Raw genomic sequence first — 20833 nt, 5'->3', positions numbered from 1 at the left:
AAACAATAAAACGACAAGATTGATGGACAAACGAAACGACACGATTGAATGCCAAACCGCATCATGGAATGGTTGAGGAAAACCAAACCACCTCGTAGAATCACATCACAACGTACGCCACAAAATCTTCATATTTCAACAACACAACTCCTTTTTATCACGACATGATTCGATTATAACAGTTAATTTTCAATTTAAGACACCACGCGCCTTATCTTTCCAGTTTCAACAGACAAAAACCTAACAAGCAACAGCATTCAGCAAACGAGCAAAAACAAAAATGGAAGTCGAGCCGAGCCGTCGAGCGAGTCGAAACCGAGAGAGGAGAGAAACCAGTACCATAGACTATATACACCATAGATTATATACAGATACCATAGACTATATACAGTGTTGCCAACCACATCATAGGGCTAAACTGTAGATAATATCTAGCATATTATGCTAGAAAAAAAAAGTAGAAAACGTAAAAAAAAGAAATTAAGTAAAGTAAGCAATTATGGTTATAAATATTTAACATTAGAAAAATCATGACATACCTAATCAAAATTTTAATCAAATTTACACAGGCTGGTTATTTTTTCCGCCAGAAAATAAGCACGTTCTTCCTCTCTCCTACAAATTTTGTACCACATTTGCTGTGCCCGACAGGGGATAATTGTCACTTAATATTGTATTTCCACCACTGCAACCGAGGACCCAGCCAGTCCAGCCTATGACTAAGATGCAATAATGTGTTTCTGATAATACTGTTCTATTCAAATAAATACTAATAGTGAATGATCTATGAAGTATTTAATGTGAATGTGATTGTTGTTGTCTGGTTTGACAAGTGACAACTGTCATCATAAATTTGTCATAATTGACAATAACAAACGTCATTGTCACAAAAAAACCGAATGCAACGATGAATTAGCTATTAGGCAGACTATATAATACAACAAATTCTTCAAAATTACTTAAACGTCGTTCAGCTTTAAGCATAGAAGCAAGCGCTCTGCAAAGCAGTTGTGCATTTGAAATCGTTAAATTTATTTGGTCTTAAATATTTATTTGGTGATATTTCTGTGTTGCAAAATGTCGCAAGCTCGCTTTGCATCGTGTATTCCGCTCCCCATTGAGCATAAAGCGTTAGTGACCGTGATAGAAAAGGCTAGAGACTGGGGTCTGATGCATGGAGTAGCCATGAGAGATAAGAAGCATTTCAACAAAGATGTTATTCAGGTTATATTATTTATTTTTTTATGTACAACATTTACTACATCATTCATTTAAAAAATACATCACTGTTTTCTAATTTGTATTGAAAATTTTGTATAAAATGGAATTCATATGGAGGTATTGTTTTTATAGCTAATGTTTTATTCTTTATAGGGATTGTAAATTTTTATAGCTCATTATTTATAGCATCTTTTAATCACAATGGTTACCTTCTAAGATGAGACTCTTTGCTAAGAGGTACCTATATAATCTTGATAAATCTAAACAGTCTAAATATTCATAGTAAGCAGTTAAATGAAATAATAGTATTAAATATTCTTGCTTAAATAACTACCTGAAAACTGAATTATTATTCTTTTTTATAATGCATTAAATACAATGTATCTTTAATATTTATTTGTAGTTACTTCAATGGCATACAAGTATTTCCTAATTTAGATCACAAGAAAAATAATTTAAATACCATAGAATATTGTAGTAATTTTTTTTTTAAATGTTTGTTAGAAATAAAAAAAATTAATTAAGTACCATAAATATATCTCAAGATGACAATATTTTTTTAAAATTGAGTATGTTCTATATTTTGTCTTAACTTTTGATCAATAAAAATACTTTTCTCCCATTTATTAAAATAAATATTGACTTTTACTTTTTTTACAGGTTGCACCATTCGTGTTACTGCCATCGCCATTTCCAAAAACGGAATTTGAGAAGGCTGTTGAGTTACAGCCTATACTAAACGAACTAATGCATAAGGTATGTGTATCATATATTATTGTTATTATATTTCTTATAGTAAAGCAAAAAGCAACCACGAAATGTAATAATAATCACATTTTTTACGATATACCTACTTCATCATTGTATTTTTGAATATGTAAGGATAAAAATAAACAATAAAATTCTTTTTTACTATATGAAACAAGTATTGAATAACATTTTAATGTAAATCAATGAGATATACAATGTTATAAGTGACTTAAAATGTTTGTTTAATCGTAGGTGGCGCATAACGATGAATTCTTGGAGCATACATTACAAAATGCATTGCAAGTTGATGAGTTTACGAAGAGCTTATATGACATATGGGTGAAAGTACGCAATGAGGGCATAACACAGGTAACTCATCATTATTTACTTTTATGAACAAAACATGAGTGTGGTTTACGTAGCTGCTGATTAATATAATTGTTAAATTTGTGTACACTCACACACATGTGTTTTAAAACAGACTTTGCGCCTTAAGTCCCTCATATTAAGTTTTATTTTAAAACGGTAACTGGGTTTGATGATGTCCTAGTTATAAATGAGTATGAGTGTAAAATGTTGTCACTGTGCGAAATCTTGTTGAGACTCAGTGCCTAAGTAGATATAAATGCGAGTTAGCAGAAGTAACAACCAAATGGAGAATCAATAGCCCTGCTTCGTTGAATAAGGGACTTTATTCCCTGGTAAATCAAAATTATTTTAGTAAAGAAAACCAATCACACTCCTGTTATGTTCATATGATCTTGACACAGGCACAAACGATTGAATAGAGATGAAAAAAAAAACGTTTGAGTTAGAAAATCGTTTTTGCATGTGCGGCAATGTTTGTATCACGCTCATGTTCATACTAACTGTCGGCGTTCAAATGTCATGTAAAATGTGCTGTGTGGCGTAGCCAATATCACTAGGGATGCTGCGCTCCGACATTATGCTGGAATCACGCTGTCCACACACCGAGAACCAGTGTGCTAAGCACACCCCATACTGCTCCTGGAAGCAGGTGGAAATCAACAGCATCGCGTCAGGATTCGGACACCTTGGACCCGTTTCCAGAGAAATACAGAGGTAGAGGATCGTGGAGCTCGTTCCTAGAAAGCCACATTCACACATTTTTTTGAAAAATTGATTATATTACTGTCTTTTTACACGCATTAATTACATTAACTAAGCATCGTTGCTAATTAGGCTCACATGCCCAATATAAATATTAAGGCATGTGATGTTTTAAATTTTATTTTCATACAATGTTCAGATGTCGCAAATAATAAGACAGGACGCGGTTATTTTTAAAATATTCTAAGTAACTAACAAACCGCGCCTATTGAGTAAATACATACAATAAATTGGTTATGGTAACACAACTGTTTTGCACATAAACAGTACCTAACCTTTGTGAAGGACATTACTATAATAGTATTAATATTTATATAGAGTATATAATATTAATAATAATGTGTGAATGGGGCTAGTGAACAGACTCTGCTTGAAAATAACAAAAGCGGGCGGGCGATACGTTCAGTTGTGCCTGTCATTTATGTTTAATACATAGATTACTAGAAATTGTTCAATATTTATGATTGGTATCAGAAAAATTGGTTTTTATAATTGGAAGTGCCGTGTAGTGGCGTCAGGGTACATTAGACATTGTCCTTTATCCATCTTGTGTTGAGAGCCGACTACGGGATTACTCGCGCTCTCTGATAATTTTGTGATTTCCAAAACTTGCCTGCAAAGCATGACGATTATGACAAAACCTCTTATATTGAGAGGGCCATAGTCCAGCAGTGTACTGTCACATCCGTTATGAACATTAGGAAGGGATCGCATTCCATCAAATATGACCAAAATATAAAAAACAACTCACCAAGTGATTTTATTAAAAAAATTACAGTCAAGTCGAAATTTTAATGCATTTATATAAAAATTATGATACCCACCACTAAGTATGACAATTTCTAGTTCTTTTTATTATCGTGACTAACACACTAACTGCCTATATTCAAATAAAAAAAAGCAAAATTAAAATTTTATAACTTTGACTTGACTCTAGGACTGTACACAATTTTCTAAAATGTTATGTAAAGTAATAATGAATAATTGCGTACATTCCTACGTCAAAAAGAATGATCTAATTTAATGTTTCTTAATCAAGATTGTGCTAATTTTTAACATAGACTTTGCTAGTATTATATTTTTTTTTTATGTAGGGCAACACTAAAATTAGATATTTTAGTTCAATGTGGCTGTTACAGCTCTATAGATTTATTAGTTTAAAATTGCATGATTGTAATATAATTAATTGTTTAAATTATTTAATTACGGACAACTGAACCTGTTGCCCGCTAAAAAATGACCAATGTTGCCAATGTATAACTTTATAATCAAATAATCTTTATTTAAATTTGATATGGTATACATTATTCGTTATGCTTAAGTTATAGTCATAGATAGCTAGCTAGCAAATGAAACCAGCTTATTGTTAATAATAACACCGGATGTTTGGATAAAAATCTGTTGCATTTACAAAAAAAAAAAACTTTATTTGAAACTAAAATTTTATATCAATAAATATCAAAAAAGGCGATCTAATTTAAGATATTAATTGATCGATTGAAATATACACGCGTCAATTTTAAGACACTCAAAAATAATTCTGTCTCTACATATGCTTTGTAATGTGACAGAGATAGCGCGATATTTAAGTCCAACTTAAATAATTGATCAACAAAACTGGGGGCCTACTCTAATTCAACGAACGAACGAAAAAATTTCGCAGATTGCATACTACAATTCTATTTATTGCGAACTTTCGTGAACAAAAATTAACAAATGAAATGAAGATAAATTAGGTTTTGATATGAAATTAAAAATAAAACGTTATTTCAAGTCATTCTACGGCCGAAGATTAAACGAAACTTCGCATTCGAGAACCGGAGTAGGCCCCCAGTGTTCGGGATTCAAATTAAAATGACAGAAACCATTGGATATATTACACCCTTAGAATGAAAGTCTAATTCAAAATTTCCGTAATATTCGATTATTATATCATAAACTGGCGTTAAAAAATATACTCTACAACCAAAGAACAAATCCATGAATGTAGGAAAAATCATCTATGTCATGGAATACGGAAAAGATATACTAAAATGTATTCAATACTATAATTTTCTGAGACTTTCTGCAATTTGTGGGACAACTTGCTGTTTTAGTATTCGGTTACTTTGACTGCACGGTTGGCGTGGTGGCTAGGCAACTGGCTGCCGCGCAACGTGTAGCGGGTTCGATTCCCGCACGGAGCAACTCTTTGTGTGATCCACAAATTGTTGTTTCGGGTCTGGGTGTCATGTGTATGTGAAATTGTATGTTTGTAAACGCACCCACGACACAGGAGAAAATCCTAATGTGGGGCAACGTTTAAAAAAACTTTCTTTCTAAGGGTGCGATATTATATTTTTAATAAATTTTCGATTGCACGATTTTTACAAACAACCGGCTGTAGTTAGTACTATAGTTGAAATTGAAACTGTATTTGTAAATTTTGCTGTATATAATGCCACGTTCTGCCTTGTATATTTAACGTAGAATGTAACAGTACATGCCTACTTGTCAATATTGTTCCTTTTAATATCAACTACCGACTATTGTCTTCATTAGGTGCTTGTATACCTATCTATTATCAATACAAAACATTTTGAAAAGATACAGTAACACAAATTGACGAATAAATAAAATAGGCGGAAATGGGTTTTGTGTAGGGAACTATAGGGATGTTCCCTCAGTCAAAAATTAATTATTTCAAAGTTTCGATACCTATATAAAAATAGTCAAAAATATTTGATGAACTACTTAATTTTGTATTATTTCTAGCTAAATTTCTAGAAATAAGTCTGCTATTTGACGTAAAAATCTGATGACGTCATAATAGAGTATTTCATACAAAGTTCATAGAGAATATCGTTTTTGACGTTTCGAAAAAAGTATTGAATTTGAATAGTAGGAAACATGCCTATTATGTACCTCTAAGGTAAACTAGGCAAGTGTCTAGGGCGTAAGGTTGGAGAGGGGTAACGCGAGATGCACATGCCCAACTGCCTATAGAGTGGCGGAAGAAAAATAGGGGCTCCTATGATGTGCTTGCCTCTAACGCTCTCTAGGCTTAATCCGCCTCTGACTTACGTAGAGTAAAATAATTTATTTCCATGGGAAAAACCTTCTCCGTGTGAGAAGTCTGCAGTGGCTTTTAGGTTGTTGGTGTATGATGTGATGGGAAAAACATAAACAACAGTCATACGAGAAAGTTTACGTAAACGAGGATAATATGAATGGAATATATTAACAATTAACATTGACTTGACTTGAATCACGGTTTATTGTTTTGAAGTAAAACCCTAAACATTTCCATTGAATCATGGGTAACGTAATATGAGGAAGATTTAGTCAATCACAGCATAAACAGGACGTTTTTTAAGGGAAAATAATATTATAATTAAGTCAATGATTAAAGCTTCCGTATAGCTTCCTTCCTTAAATCTTAGCTAAAGGGATAATGCATTTAATAAATGAAATCTTTAAGGATATTACTGATGAGTTTTATTGCATATGAATAATTAATGTTGTTGTTGATTGTTTAGTCATGTGGGTAAAACATTGAAATGATAACTAATAGGAAAATAATTCATTTTCCTAAACCACAAACCGTTTTGTTTCTAATGTTCGCAAGGAATGATTAGGTACGGTATTTATGAGAATAAATCATAATTATAAGCTGCATAGGAAATTTTAGATTTCGGCGTTAAATGGAAGACTAAAAAGTTTATTTGAAGTTAAATTTGATATTTTCTGTTATTAGTTATTGTTTACCTAATTTTTTAGTAATTGTAATTCAAGCTCAAAAACTGTAATGCCCCTCAAAGATCTATTATAGAAATTCTAGTGTGATTATAATAATTGGAGTTATCGCTTTCTTATTCTTTTACAAAAACAAAAAACATCTCATGTCCTGTGTTTTGTAGCAGCATTACAGTTTTTGAGCATTTGCAACATTTAAAAAAAAACAGTGGTATGTACGGAGTTTTTTTAAATAAGTCACAATGCTTTATTTTAAGAATATGTATTAATTGGAAATTATGTCTTAATTATCTTAGAATATTTTTGTAAATATTAGATGACAAGGTGGCGGTGCAAACGCGGAGAAAATGAAGAATAAATTATATCAACATCATGTATTCATATAACTTTGAGTGGATTGGACAGAAATTCACAGAATTAAATATTTGCAGTCGGTCAGCCTCGGTCTCTTCCGGTCCGATTACCTGATGCAGAACACGGAGAGTAATAAAATCAAGCAAGTGGAATTTAACACAGTGGCCTCAAGCTTTGGAGCCATGACGTCGTTTCTACCAACAATGTCTCGGTACCGACACCGCTGCACGGCGTGGGTAATGTCTGGGTCCCGGCAATCGGACCTTGCAAGGCATATCGCCTCTTTACTGGACTACTGACAATTGCCGCGTACCCAGACACTTACCTCCACCAAACAGCTCAACATCTCTCATGTGGCTGCTGTTCTTTTCTTCTATTTGCACGCTGCATCTATCCTCAACCACTTAGTGCTTCGTGTATCTTCGTACATCTTCGTATTCTTCCGTTGTTTGTTGCACTCTACGCTTTGCTTCATATTGGTGGCAGATCCGGCATGGTAGATATATGCTGCTTCTTAGATGTAATTTGTATGACGCATTTAATTGATTTCCAGATATTAAGTCGTATATAGATTTAGGTAAGCAGTATTATATTAGTTGACTCTCATCAGACCACGTGCATGTATTTATTTATTTGAATTGTAAGCTTTTGATCCCTTTGCCCTGGCACGTACACTTGAGAGATGTTACCTGTCCACGCCTGCATTGTCGGTTTATTCAAATCCGTTAATTTTCAAAATTGTAAGTTAATTTATTGAAGAGAACGATTGTGTTATTGTAAACAGTAATTGAAATGTGTATTTCTGTCCAATCTTTGCTGGGTATGGCCTAGGGTACACATCTTTCAAAATTTGTTTTGGTGCTTACCTATGTTCCATTCGTACACACATGCACAGATTTCACTTGATACATTGTCGTCTATATCACAACGTTTCCTTGTGCTTTTTTTATTTGTGTTATCGATAGAATAATATTTCAATATATGTAAACACACATGACGTGGCATTTTGTTCATTGTCACGTTTCTCGCGTTCAGTTTAATGTTACAAACATCACATTTCCACAAATCCACTACTCAGCCTTTATTTACAATTTATGTTAACACACAATTATACAATTTTTGTTTGTAATTCAAGGAAAAGCTGCTCTATTTCAATATAAATGGAGTCCAAATCCCTTCGATTCTAAAAAGAGCGTCGAATACTATAAAACATAAAGTACTACATACATTTTTATTTGGTACAATATATTGAGTTACTCCAATAAAATAAATAAAGTAATGTATGAGAAGTAACTAATGATGGGGATTAAAAAAATTTTACGTTGTAATTCGCAGCTCGGTATAAAAGAAGTTAGGGCAATTTTCACCAATGACTCCTAAACGATCTCTTAATTAAAGTTATTTAAAGTGACGTAACACATATAATAAACTGACTCCTTGTACAGTCGTACCTACTGTTAAGGGTCACTTATAGATTGGTCAAAACGAAATTGTCTTTAAATGTCCCCTAAACTATTAGAGGTACCATAAAAATTTAGGAGGGGTAAAACGAGCATTAGTGAAATTATTAAAATGTAACCTCTTTTGAGAAATAAACGTCACGGTGGAAGAATTCAGCTAAAAGGCTAAATCGTTACTATTATAATAAATGCAGAACTAAAAGAAAACAGTTATAAGACTAATTCTTGGCCTCGAATAGCCATCAGACCACCACAGATGGTGCCTAGTAGGGCTGATGCCTGATCTAGAGGACTCCAGCTCGAAAAACAGGAGTAGGAACGGGGTGGATTTTATTCAGTAAGAGTCTGACACTCCCTCTCGCCTCGTCCAAGGCGGGAGAAGTCATTGGATGATTCCCCCTTCAAAGAAGCCTTGAGATTTTGACTTTTCCTTTAATCATAGAAATATTTCAATGGGTTACCTAACATCGTGTATAATTGTATCATTACTGCTCGTAATGAACAAAATCTTGTGTAGATAGTAGTCTGTTATCTTATTTACTAATTACCAACTACTCATAAGATTAAATATGAGTATGTACGTAATGAAACAAAGTGCTGATTCATTCTTAAGTAGCCATTTTTGTTTGTATGACAGATGTCAGAACTGACAGACTAGCTGTCAAACGTTTTTTAAATGTTGATTTAAATTAAATCAACGTTTGATTTAAATATTTTGGATTTATTTTGTTTAGATACACGATCGATCGATCGGAATTGGATTCAGGACCCTTGGTAGTTGGAATGTGGTGGTTTTTAGTCAGGTGTCTGACACTCCCTCTCGCCTCATCCAGGGCGGCAGGAGTCATCTGATGATTGACTTTTCCCCTCAAAAACCTAACTGAACTAAAATTACTATAAGTAGTAACCCAAAGAATCGGAAAGGCGAAAGCACCTGACTTTCCTGAGTGTATCATTTATCGTATAAAATACCAATGAAGAGTGAGTGAGAGGACAGAGACAGAGAGACCACCAGTGTTTGCCCTCGCACTGGTGTTGTAAAATCAACGATAACTTGCAATTTTAATACAGACTATACAACTAGTTTGTTTTAAAACAGCAACACTCAGCAACTGAGTTTAAAAAAAATAACTATAGATTGACCAAGCAATGGTTCGTTGCCCGACCGCAGTTTCTACATTTTCCTTTTTTATGTAATCTACGCGATTTCACTGTCTATTGAGATTTAAAAGTTTTTTAGAGTTTAACCCACATTTCTTGCATTTGTTTTTATTACTCACGATGTTATATCTTACCAAATTCATTGCTAATCGTTGTAACTTTCTTTTAAACGTCGAAAAAAGCAACAATATTTTAACTAGGATTATTTTTTTTTTATTAAATTGCTACAAAACTAATACGATACAATATGAATACGCGTTAAACGGGGTGTAATAATAACACATGTAAAACTTCCTCTTCAATCATTCTATCAATTTGAAAAAATCGTATCAAAATCCGTTACGTAGTTTTTAAGATATAAACATACATGGCGGAAAGCGACTCTGTTTCATAGTACCTATGTAGTGATGATAGGTACTTGACTTGAAACTATTGATCTTATCGTTTGTCTCATAATTCATCTCGTCACTTGTTTGTTATATCTATTTAATGTTTGACATCTTACCTTTTATTTTATGTGTACATGCATACATAAACTTACTTCTTTGTCCCATGGTATGCTTAAATATGATGCTTAGGTACCTAACTACTGCCTGCATACTTTTTTTAATTTACACAAGCCCGAAACTCTGTTTTTAGAATAAGATCGATTTTTTACATTAATTCTATTGAATTTGTGTCAATAGAACTACCCAGAGATTTTTCGATTGATATTAGTTATTAATTTTAGGAGTAAATGTACTCAACATATTTTTGCCTTTTCGTACTCGAAAAGGTATGGCTCGTATCTCATTGGAGAGATACTCTTCTCCAGTAAAATTTAATATTTTTTTATTAACTTTCGAATCCTCTGTTGCATTGGTTGGAAACCTGTATTGTTCCCTTCAACATAACAACAAAAAATGAGTGTTACATTAAACGTGCACCTTGCTTGCCAAAGGGGTCAAAGGCGTGATTTTACGTATTTTATATTTTATTTTAGATCTGGTTTATCGTAGTTGCCTTTATATTATATTATGAATATTATATTTCACTTTTACGTATCAGCACTGCAAGCATGTTTTTTTTTTAACATAGACAATTTTTTTTTTCTTGTTTGGCAACCGTAACATGGACAATATTTCTGTTTGAATTTCAAACGTCAAATTTGACATTTCTCTTATTTTATGAAATGATTTAAAAAAAAAAATGTGCTCGCTCTATTACTGTACCTCCTAAGCTTAAATACTTTGGTCTTTGCTTGTAGTATTAGTGATAGAACTTTCAATTGTTGCACGTCATTCTTGCACGTTATAATTCATTAATCTGACTGTATTTTGTATTTTTTGTTTAATCATACGCTTGTTATAAGTAGAACGTTTTAATAAGGCTTTTGATACACGGCCAATGTACGAAATTGGATGAAAACTATTCAAGACAATAGGGATGATGACGGGGTATGAAAATTAAAAATCTATTTAGTCCTTCAGTTAGGTAATGAAAAAATATTAGACACGTATTTCTATTTTGTCCTATAAGATAACAATACTTAGATAAAACGAATCAAAGTTTAGATACGTCATTTCTACGTACAAAAAGTACCTAGAAGTGACGTCACGCGATATTTCAAATCAAAAAACCGTTGAATTTTTTTTTTTTCGTAAGGAAATAAAAAATATTTGCCTAATGTTTTAAATTAATCTACAAGACGGATATTCAAATAAAAATTAGTCATCTACCCTATTATTGATTTACGGCCGAAATTAAAACTGAATCACGAACCAAAATTTTTCGATTCAGATCAAAAAGTATCTAAGTATTTAGTTTTATTGAATTTCTGCTAAAACCCCAGGGGATTTTGGATTTAGATCGGATATTAATATCGGCCTGTAGCTTGCTTTATAATAATTAAATAAGATTAAAATCTATGGTCGTTTATAAAAAGACTTATTTCATCAGTACCCTTAGTATGAGTTTGCATTACGTTGAACGAAAAGGAAACGAGAACTAAAAAACACATTGGCCAGCACGTATGAACCAACCAATCAGAGCGCCGGACGCGCTCTCGTTTAATGTAAACCAAACTTGTACTAAGCCCTCTGTGACGTGGCTGGATCTTTATTTCTATAACGAAGGTGTAGTTGTAGTATTTAAATTTAGAAATAAAAAAAAGAAGAAGAAAGAGCTTTTTTTCTTTTCTTTTTCTTCTTTTTCTTTTAAATTTAGAATTCAGCATGATGTTTAGTTTGTGAAGAGTAATGAGTAATGAATATGTTCATCACATTTGTTTGTATGTGCGCATGACTTGGTAACTGTCAAAATGACGTCACTCTTGTCTCTTGTTAAACGAATGATGCAATTCATGAAATAATTGCTTTTCAAATGATTTCCGTAGTTTAGTAGTCGATTGAAATGAAACGAACAATCGATCGATTATATTTATTTTATTATATATGTTGGTAATAAATTGTCAAATTAATTTCGATCTTGAAGTATGAAAGGAACAATGACCAGAGACAAAGATGACGTCATACGATACTACATGTTTTATTGTTTATGTGTATCATATTGTTTATCAGTTTGTTTTTTTTTTTATTTCAGCTATATTCTGAGACAGCTAGGACATCCTGACTTAATTAAAAATGTAAGTAGAAATAACAAATTAATTTTTGATGTTTTCATTACAAAAATATGTCTTAATTATTATGTTATCGGGTTACTCACGTAACGGTTTGACGAGGAACTCGACTAGTTTCAAGCCATGCTAGAGGCTCATATTCATGAACAGTATTTCGCAACACACGAAGCGGTGATTGTCGCACTGCTACTGTGTGTGGAGTACCGATAACATAATAATTAATTTAGTATGTCTCACGAAAGTTACAATAAAAATATGTATTTTATATTCAAACCGTTTTTCGGATTGGGTTTCAATCTTTAAAGCTTCGTTTCCACTAGGAACATTTGTCAAGCGACATGTGGAGACATTGGGCGATGTCGGACATTGTTGACTGTGCGACAAGGAACAGTTTCAACAATGTCCTGGCGATGTCGCACGACGTTGCCCGACATTGCCCGATGTCTCTGGGGACACATGTCGCTCGACAAATGTTCCTAGTGGAGATGAGGCATACGCCTGAATACTCAAACGCTATTCAATTTTAAGTCGTACTTAAATATCGTATTATCTCTGTTATTTTATAAAGAAAGATAGATTGATAGGGACAGAACTACATTTGAGAGCGTCTTAAAATTGTGTAGCGTTTGAGTATTCGGGCAATAATGTACACAATTCAATTAAATAGTGGTCCATATAATTAAATAATAGTACCTACAATTATCGATTTTCGGAGTATACAAGATTCTTTATCATTGATGTTGATTTATTTTTCAGATGCCTGAGAATAAAGCTCTGTCGGGCTTGTGTTCCGGTATAACTGACGCGTACGATCTGTTCGGCGTACCAGATGCGGTGATACTCTTCGTAGTCGAAGAGGTGTCATACAACATTTGTGACCAAAGGTTCCATGAGTTCGAGATTGCTGAGAAGAGGCCCGATATTATGGTAAGTTTTGTTAAAGGCTGCCTCGTTGGCCGAGTGGTTGCTAGTGCGACTGTCGGCCAAAGTATTGCTGGACTTTTTTCGGTTTTTCGAAAATTTCTCAGTAGTCTGAACTCCCTGTCGGGCTTTGTTCAAGGCGGGAGAACTCATTGGATGATTGTTCCCACATCACCAAAAAAAAAGGGTTGTTGGGGAATCGGATTTTCCAAAAACAAGCTCTAAAACAAACTAATAATCCTAATATTTATTTTTTTCTATTCACCCCCTGATTGGGAGGTCGGGAATCGAGGGAAGGGATTCCCTAACGGAATTAACTCTTTGTTTACGTTTATGTGATCTGCTATGTAATTAACAGATTTATTCTCAATTTGTTGCAGATTCATAGGAAGACGTTAAATGAGATTTTTGAAGAAACGTCGTTGAATGACAAGAAACAACTTATTCTGTAAGTATACAAGTCTTCTTATGCTTACACTCACTCATGCCTTGTTCACACTACGCTAATATTTTAGTCTTAATCAACCAATTAGATAGACACCCATCGATACTCGATTAACTTCAGACGAAAATAAACCTTACCCTTTGAACGCACATTTCAATTTTAAATAGCAAGTATTTAGTAGCTCTCTCTCGCTACTGTTCTAAAAACTTCGCATTCAACAAAGTATTCTATTAAATGTTTGTGTACTTAAGCACTTGCTACTAGACTAGACTAAAATATTGGTAGTGCGAACTAAGCATTAGGGCCGGTCTTCACTATCGGTGCCCATCGGTGTGAACCGGTAAAATGTTAGACAAATTAAAGTCTTTTACAAAATCCTTTTTCGTAGTTTAGCTTTTATTGCCATGCACACTAAACGAGTATATAGAATTTCAGCTCAATCGGTTGAAGATACACTGATATTCTGTGGGTACTGACCCTTCAGTACGAATTTCGAAAAAAATCGCGACTCGGCGCTTTTATTGGCCGGCTCGAATAAACCAACCAGGCAGATTCTCCCCAACCCGATTTCGTATCGATTACTTTAAACGTACAGCAAACTCGAAGCTAAAACCGGCATACTAACGCCTGTCCTGCTTAAAATGGGCGGCGGGGATTCAGTAGCAAGATTCCACTTCACACACATACATACATAAATACATACATTGCAAGTTAAACAATAGCTGTGTGGGAGAGCCATGCTTCGGCACGAATGGGCCGGCTCGACCGGAGTGATACCACGGCCTCACAGACAACCGACGTGAAACAACGCATGCGTTGTGTTTCGTTATGTGAGTGAGGTTACCGGGGAAATTCCGCCTGTCCCTTCCCCGCAATGAAACCAATCAGAAGATGTTGATGTTTTATTGACTTAACCCTTAAATTCCTTACCCCCAAAAAGCCGGCAACGCATTTGCACGCCTCTGGTGTCATCAAGTGTTCCATCGGGCGGCGGCGATTGCTTACAATCAGGTCCACGTCATGCCGTCTGCCGTTTACCGTGTTTCATAAAAAAAGAAAAAAATACATTGCAAGTTTGCCGAGGAAACAATACGCTTGTATTTTACCCTGGGGATTCAAGCCCGCCATTCATCCTTAGGAATACCGTCTGGTGCAACTCCTGTGCACCAGGATCCCCACAGTTGCGGCGTACATTTGGCATGAAAACATCGGAAGGGCACTGAAGTCCGACGCGTCCCAAGGAAATGTTGGAATGACTGTCTTAAATACCGCAAATGAAACAAATCAGAAGATGTTATTGTAACTTTCGTGAGACATACTAAATTAATTATTATGTTATCGGCTTACTCACGTAATGTTTTGACGAGGAACTCGACTAGTATGTCGAGCCATGCTAGAGGCTCATATTCATAAGCAGAATTCCGCGACACGACGCGGCAATGTGTACGCGCTGCTACTAGCATGGCTTGAAACTAGTCGAGTTCCTCGTCAAAACATTACGTGAGTAAGCCGATAACATAATAATTAAATCAGAAGATGTTGTTGTTATTAGAGGAGAAGAAAACGATAGCTTGTAATACGTCAGAGCTCGTTTAAAAAAAAGGTCCACGTAATAATTATCGTCACTATTTTGTATTGTACAATCGTCCAGTACCGGCTTCGCCGTAGTGTACTACCGGTCTGGGCAATCGGCTACAGCGAGCCGGTTACCCAGTACCCATCCAAAATCAGAGGGAATGGGACGCGCTGAAGAAAATCCTAGAAAATAAAGAGTAGCCTACCTGTTAAAGATCATACAAATTTTATCCACGTATAGCGCGGTTTCACCCGCTCTGCTCGTATTAACTATCACTAGCGTGAAATAGCCTAGCCTTTCTCAGTAAATGAGCTATCCTAAAAATTGCAAGTGCGACTGCCGGACTAGGGGTCTCGGGTTCGATTCCCGGGTCGGGCAAAGTATTACTGTTTTTTTTTCGGTTTTTCGAAAATTTCTAAGTAGTAGAACGGAGCCTGGAATAGTGTCTAGTGTATGGCAACAGGCTCACCCCCTATTACATGGGATTTATAGCAGCAATGGTGAAAAGTGGGTGTACATTGTATAGCGGCATTACGTGTCGTAATGAACACCTCTGCCTACCCCTTCGGGGATAAAAGGCATGACGATATACATATTATTATTATTTTGTCCAGGGCTATCAAATGTCCGTCGATTCAGTACCAGTTGGCTGGTACGAAGAAGGTTCAGCAAGCGTTGGCCTCGCCAGGCGTGTTGGAGAAGTTCATGGGGTCCGGCCCCAGCACGTCCCGCGTCCGGGACATATTCACCGGCCTCTATTCATTGGACTTCGACGAAAACGGCGAGAGGGCAGTCGAAATGGGACTCAAAGACGCCGAGAAGTAAGTCGATTTTTCTTTACAATGCATAATGTTAATGTTAATATTACGTAAATAAAAAAAAATACCTATAAATGATAAATGATATTTATTTCTGTAAATAGGTTATAAAATAACACTTTTACACGTCAATATTTCAAATAGCTAGATGAGGCCGGCTTTTCCTAACCGACTACTCTGAGAAAAAATGCCGAAACAAACTATCATAGTCACTGAAAGTCCAGACAATGAAATGAGGATAATGTGAGAGAACCGTGCAAGTTGGTTCTGTAGTATACATTCTTATGCAGTATACATTCAAAAACTAGCGGACCCGACAGACGTTGTCCTTCTATTATAATTTGAAAATTTTAATTTTTTTTTAATAAGCTAAATTGTGGACATTGTGATGAAAATTATTATTCAAATTTATGACAATTCTAACGTCAAATATTTGACACTGCGATGGTATTGGCGGATCCAATGTAAAACATAAAATCAACTACTATTTAAAAATTAATTAAAAAACATTGGCGGACAAGTGATCTAAACCATTCTCAATCCCCTTGAACACACACAAAAAAAATATATGAGATGTTGTATTGTGACGTCATAGTACAATTTGTCGTTAATTTTGTATGAGAAATTCAAGTCATCAAAACCTTAGATGCATATAATTTGGTCAGTTTTGATTTACGACAAAACTTCAGTATACTTAGTGATTGTCGTACAATCAAAACTGACCAAAACTAAGGTATATACAGATCAATAAAATTCGTTACATCAAGTGCTTCATAGTTACACACATGTCTAAAAACGTTAACATTTTCCATTGTTATTTATATGCTTAGAATATTTAATCAAAGCTAGATGATTTAATTAAACGCGTTACTTTGTTTCTGAATGTAAAATGCAAAAAAATAAAGAATAATTAAATGTAGCACTACTTTGAAGTCAAAGTCATTTATTCCAATTAAACCATATACTCAGGTACCTATTTTTGAAACGTCAACAAAGAAAAAGAATTAACAATAGTCTGTCAGTCTGTCCGTCAGTGAAGCTAGTTAGTGTCTCAGTGCCTCTTTGGTCGAGTGGTCGCTAGTGCGACTGCCGGGCAAGGGGTCTCGGGTTTAATTCCCGGGTCGGGCAAAGTATTACTGGGCTTTTTTTGGCTTTTCGAAAATATCTCAGTAGTACCACGGAGTCTGGAATTGTGCCCAGTATATGGCAATAGGCTCACCCCTATTACATGGGACTTATAAACACAAATGGTGAAAAGTGGTTGTACATTGTATAGCGGCATTACGTGCCGTAATGTGCACCTCTGCGTACCCCTTCGGGGATAAAAAGCGTGACGTTGCACATAAAAAAAGCTTCCTTGTAGCGAACTGCTAGGGAGTGGAACTCCTTGCCGGAAATGTGTTTCCTGATGGGTATAACCTGGGTCCTTCATACATGAGTGAATAAACCAATTTATGTAATATGTAATAATCATATTCTTACTTAGCCAAACAGGCGGATGCACCCAAACCCCCCCTCATGGCTACGCCTATGACGTTGCACAAGTTAATAAATTTTCCATTTTATTTTGTTTAAAAGGCATGTTGTTATATTTGTAGGTTCGTTTTGAAGCCGCAGCGGGAAGGCGGTGGCCATAATGTATATGGCGCGGAAGTCCGCGAGGCACTACAGCGCATGCGCCACAGCCGGGAGCGAGCCGCTTACATTCTCATGGAGAGAATCCTACCACCACTCGTAAGTTTATTATTTGATCCACAAATAGGGACGATGACTGGTCACAACTAATACAATTCATATTTCTCTTAGTTTTAAGTTAAAAATAAATTATAATACTGTATAAGTCTGATTGTCACTTATATTATGTATACAATAAAATTATAATTAAATACAATAAAATAATAATCACATTCTCATTCATAAATTTGGTGAACTACTTACCTAATTTCTAGAAATAAGTCTTATTTACGTCAAAAACTATGACTCATTATAGGATTTCATACGAAGTTCATAAAAAATATCGTTACTTTCGGTATTGAATTTGACTAGTACTGCCTTTGTTATATTCTTGTAAAGTGTATGTGAACTTTATGTTTGTAAACGCAAACACGGGAGAAAAACCTAGCGAGGCAACGTTTGATCTAATCTATGTTTGATCAACATGTAAGATTTTGAAATTGTAATAAAATAAATTTGAACCGCCGCCGGTATTGGATTATCAGGTACAAGGCTAATTTAAATAAATTTAATATTACGGTACAAGATGATCGCCCCGGTGCGACGATGCCGCCCCCTGTCGTCGACTTAGTGTCTGAACTTGGCATTTTTGGCGTTATTATTGGGTGAGTTTATTATAATATTCATTCCGTTTATAGTGATCTCCAATTCAATTGCCAGGCGTCGGGATAATGGTTTATATTCCTATTGAACATGATCTTAGACCAGCAAGGTAACTTTAAATATTAGCACACATATTATAAAATAGCAAAAGAGGTATGTAAGAGTCGTAGCAATTGGCGGTCCATTATCTCTGCCTACCCCCATGGGAGACAGGCGTGAAGTTTGGTTGAACATATATTTGAAGTTATTAGTTTTAATTTCTTTTCTTGAAAAAGTAAGAAGAGATTTATATTAAATAATACATTAATTTTCAACTAGTATTTGTAAGTAAATTATTATTTATTATTTCAGAACAAATGAGAAGATATTCCACAATCGCCAGGTAGGACACATGCTTCGCACGAAGCTAGCGGACGCCGACGAAGGCGGAGTAGCCGCCGGTCTCGGGGCCTTAGACTCTCCCTTCTTAGTAGACATGTAATACTATATTATACACAAATTACATTATTTTATTTTATTTTTATACACACACATACACCTCGCATATACACTTTTTGAGTTTCAAAAAAATACACACTCTGTTTAAAAATGTACACACCTGTATAAGTTTTCGATATGTAAAAACAACAGCCTGTATAACTTTGCAATTTGTGAGGACACTCTGTATATTAAACTAGAGATGTCCCATCTCTAGTTCGTATCGATTAGTTTTGGTGTCATTATATTAAAATTATTATTAATGTGGCACAAATATTATAAAATAGCGAAAAATGCGATTAGTTATACAGGTTATCAAAACGAAAATTTAACTGTTATTCAGTATTTTAATTTAACATACATACAACAGTAATATTTGACTACAAAAAATACCAAATTGTGTAAGGTGTTCTAAAATTATCTGCCACGGCTTTAATGGGAGGTAGTGTTGTGTTTGAAGATTATAATAGTGAAGGAATTTCGTCACCCCGGATCAGTTAATTCAATTTGAAAACATTAAGAAGTTAAATAAACATTGACTCTACTCTGCATAACGTGGTTCTCAAATACGCACGATTCCTTAATAAAAACAATTGCTGTTAAAATCGACGAAAATTAACAAAGACAGTGACGGTTTCTCTTTTATAACAAAAACACGTGTTTGTATGAAAAAAACTCAATCTATAAACTTATAGTTACTATTGTAATCTTCAAACATACCACTACCTCCCATTAAAGTCGTGGCAGATACTTTTAAAACTCCTTATATTATAATGGAAAATTTATATTGTCTCCTTGTTTACATACCAAAGTTTCCCCAGTTTATATTTTTAGTATGAATTTAATGAATAAAATAATAATTTAAATAATTCATAATACATAATATGTGATATTTTAGATACATTTAACACAAAATTAATAACCGATCTCAATTCAAAATCTTGACATTGAAATGTCAAATTTGTTTGAACACTTTATTGGAGTTTATGTCAAAAATCGAGATCGATCAATTTTAGATTATGATTATTAATTTTGGCCAACAGTGCCTTTTAACACGCCCCGTTCCGTGTAAAGTAAGCGTCCACAAGCCCGCATCGTACGCATCGCACGCAACGGATTTTAGTTTGTCTTGTATAGAAACTCATACGTGCCACTGATCCGCATCCGAATGCCGCGATGTGTACCAATGAATATCCGAATAATAGTGAAAGTGGCATCGGCAATCCGAACGCTGCCGATACAGTTGACGCAGTCTAAAAAATTAATCTGTTTGATGCGATCCGTCCGATGCGTGCGATGCGGGCCAGTGGACGCTTACCTATAGATAGCATTACGATGCGAAGGAATTCTCGTTAACAAAATAATTATCTTTCAACTTGAGGTGATTGTCGATTTGAATTTTATAAAAAAAAAGTTTATTTGTATATCCAAATTACCTGCATTTATATTATTTGTGAAGTTTAATAATTGTGTGCGAAAATGTAATTTAAATTAATAAGTTATCTAATTATTTTGTCTTTATTTAATTTTATTAAAGGCTTAATGAAGTCCTTGCCATAAATTTTTGTTAAATAATGAATTGAAATTTATTTTTATACACATTCCGTCGTTTTATAAACACGATTCGTTTTACTTTGTGATGATAAAATTGCCTTGTGCTATTTTGATAGCAGATTGTGCGATTTTATTTAAAAAATAATAATATTAATTAATCATTATTTAGGTAGGATTGGATGACTGATGGTCGCAACAAACTTTAATTAATTAAATTTAAATTGTACATGTATAATGTTTATTTTAATTTAATTATAATTTTTGTGACATTATTGT

General features: G+C 34.4%; 1 protein-coding gene across 1 annotated transcript; it reads left to right on the top strand.

The window, feature by feature from the left end:
* Positions 1 to 871: 871 nt before the first annotated feature.
* On the top strand, positions 872 to 19626 carry LOC118277326 (glutathione synthetase). Its single transcript, XM_050696426.1, has 12 exons — positions 872 to 1224; positions 1882 to 1977; positions 2224 to 2340; positions 2885 to 3054; positions 7253 to 7402; positions 12393 to 12435; positions 13186 to 13356; positions 13731 to 13798; positions 15971 to 16192; positions 17788 to 17927; positions 18450 to 18528; positions 18878 to 19626. The coding sequence occupies exons 1-12, from the start codon at positions 1078 to 1080 to the stop codon at positions 19005 to 19007; spliced, it is 1533 nt and encodes a 510-aa protein (XP_050552383.1). The 5' UTR covers positions 872 to 1077; the 3' UTR covers positions 19008 to 19626.
* Positions 19627 to 20833: the final 1207 nt, after the last annotated feature.

This window comes from Spodoptera frugiperda, chromosome 10 (assembly GCF_023101765.2).
Source record: "Spodoptera frugiperda isolate SF20-4 chromosome 10, AGI-APGP_CSIRO_Sfru_2.0, whole genome shotgun sequence".
Classification (NCBI taxonomy): Eukaryota; Metazoa; Arthropoda; class Insecta; order Lepidoptera; family Noctuidae; genus Spodoptera; species Spodoptera frugiperda.
This window is presented reverse-complemented; position numbering and strand designations above follow the sequence as displayed.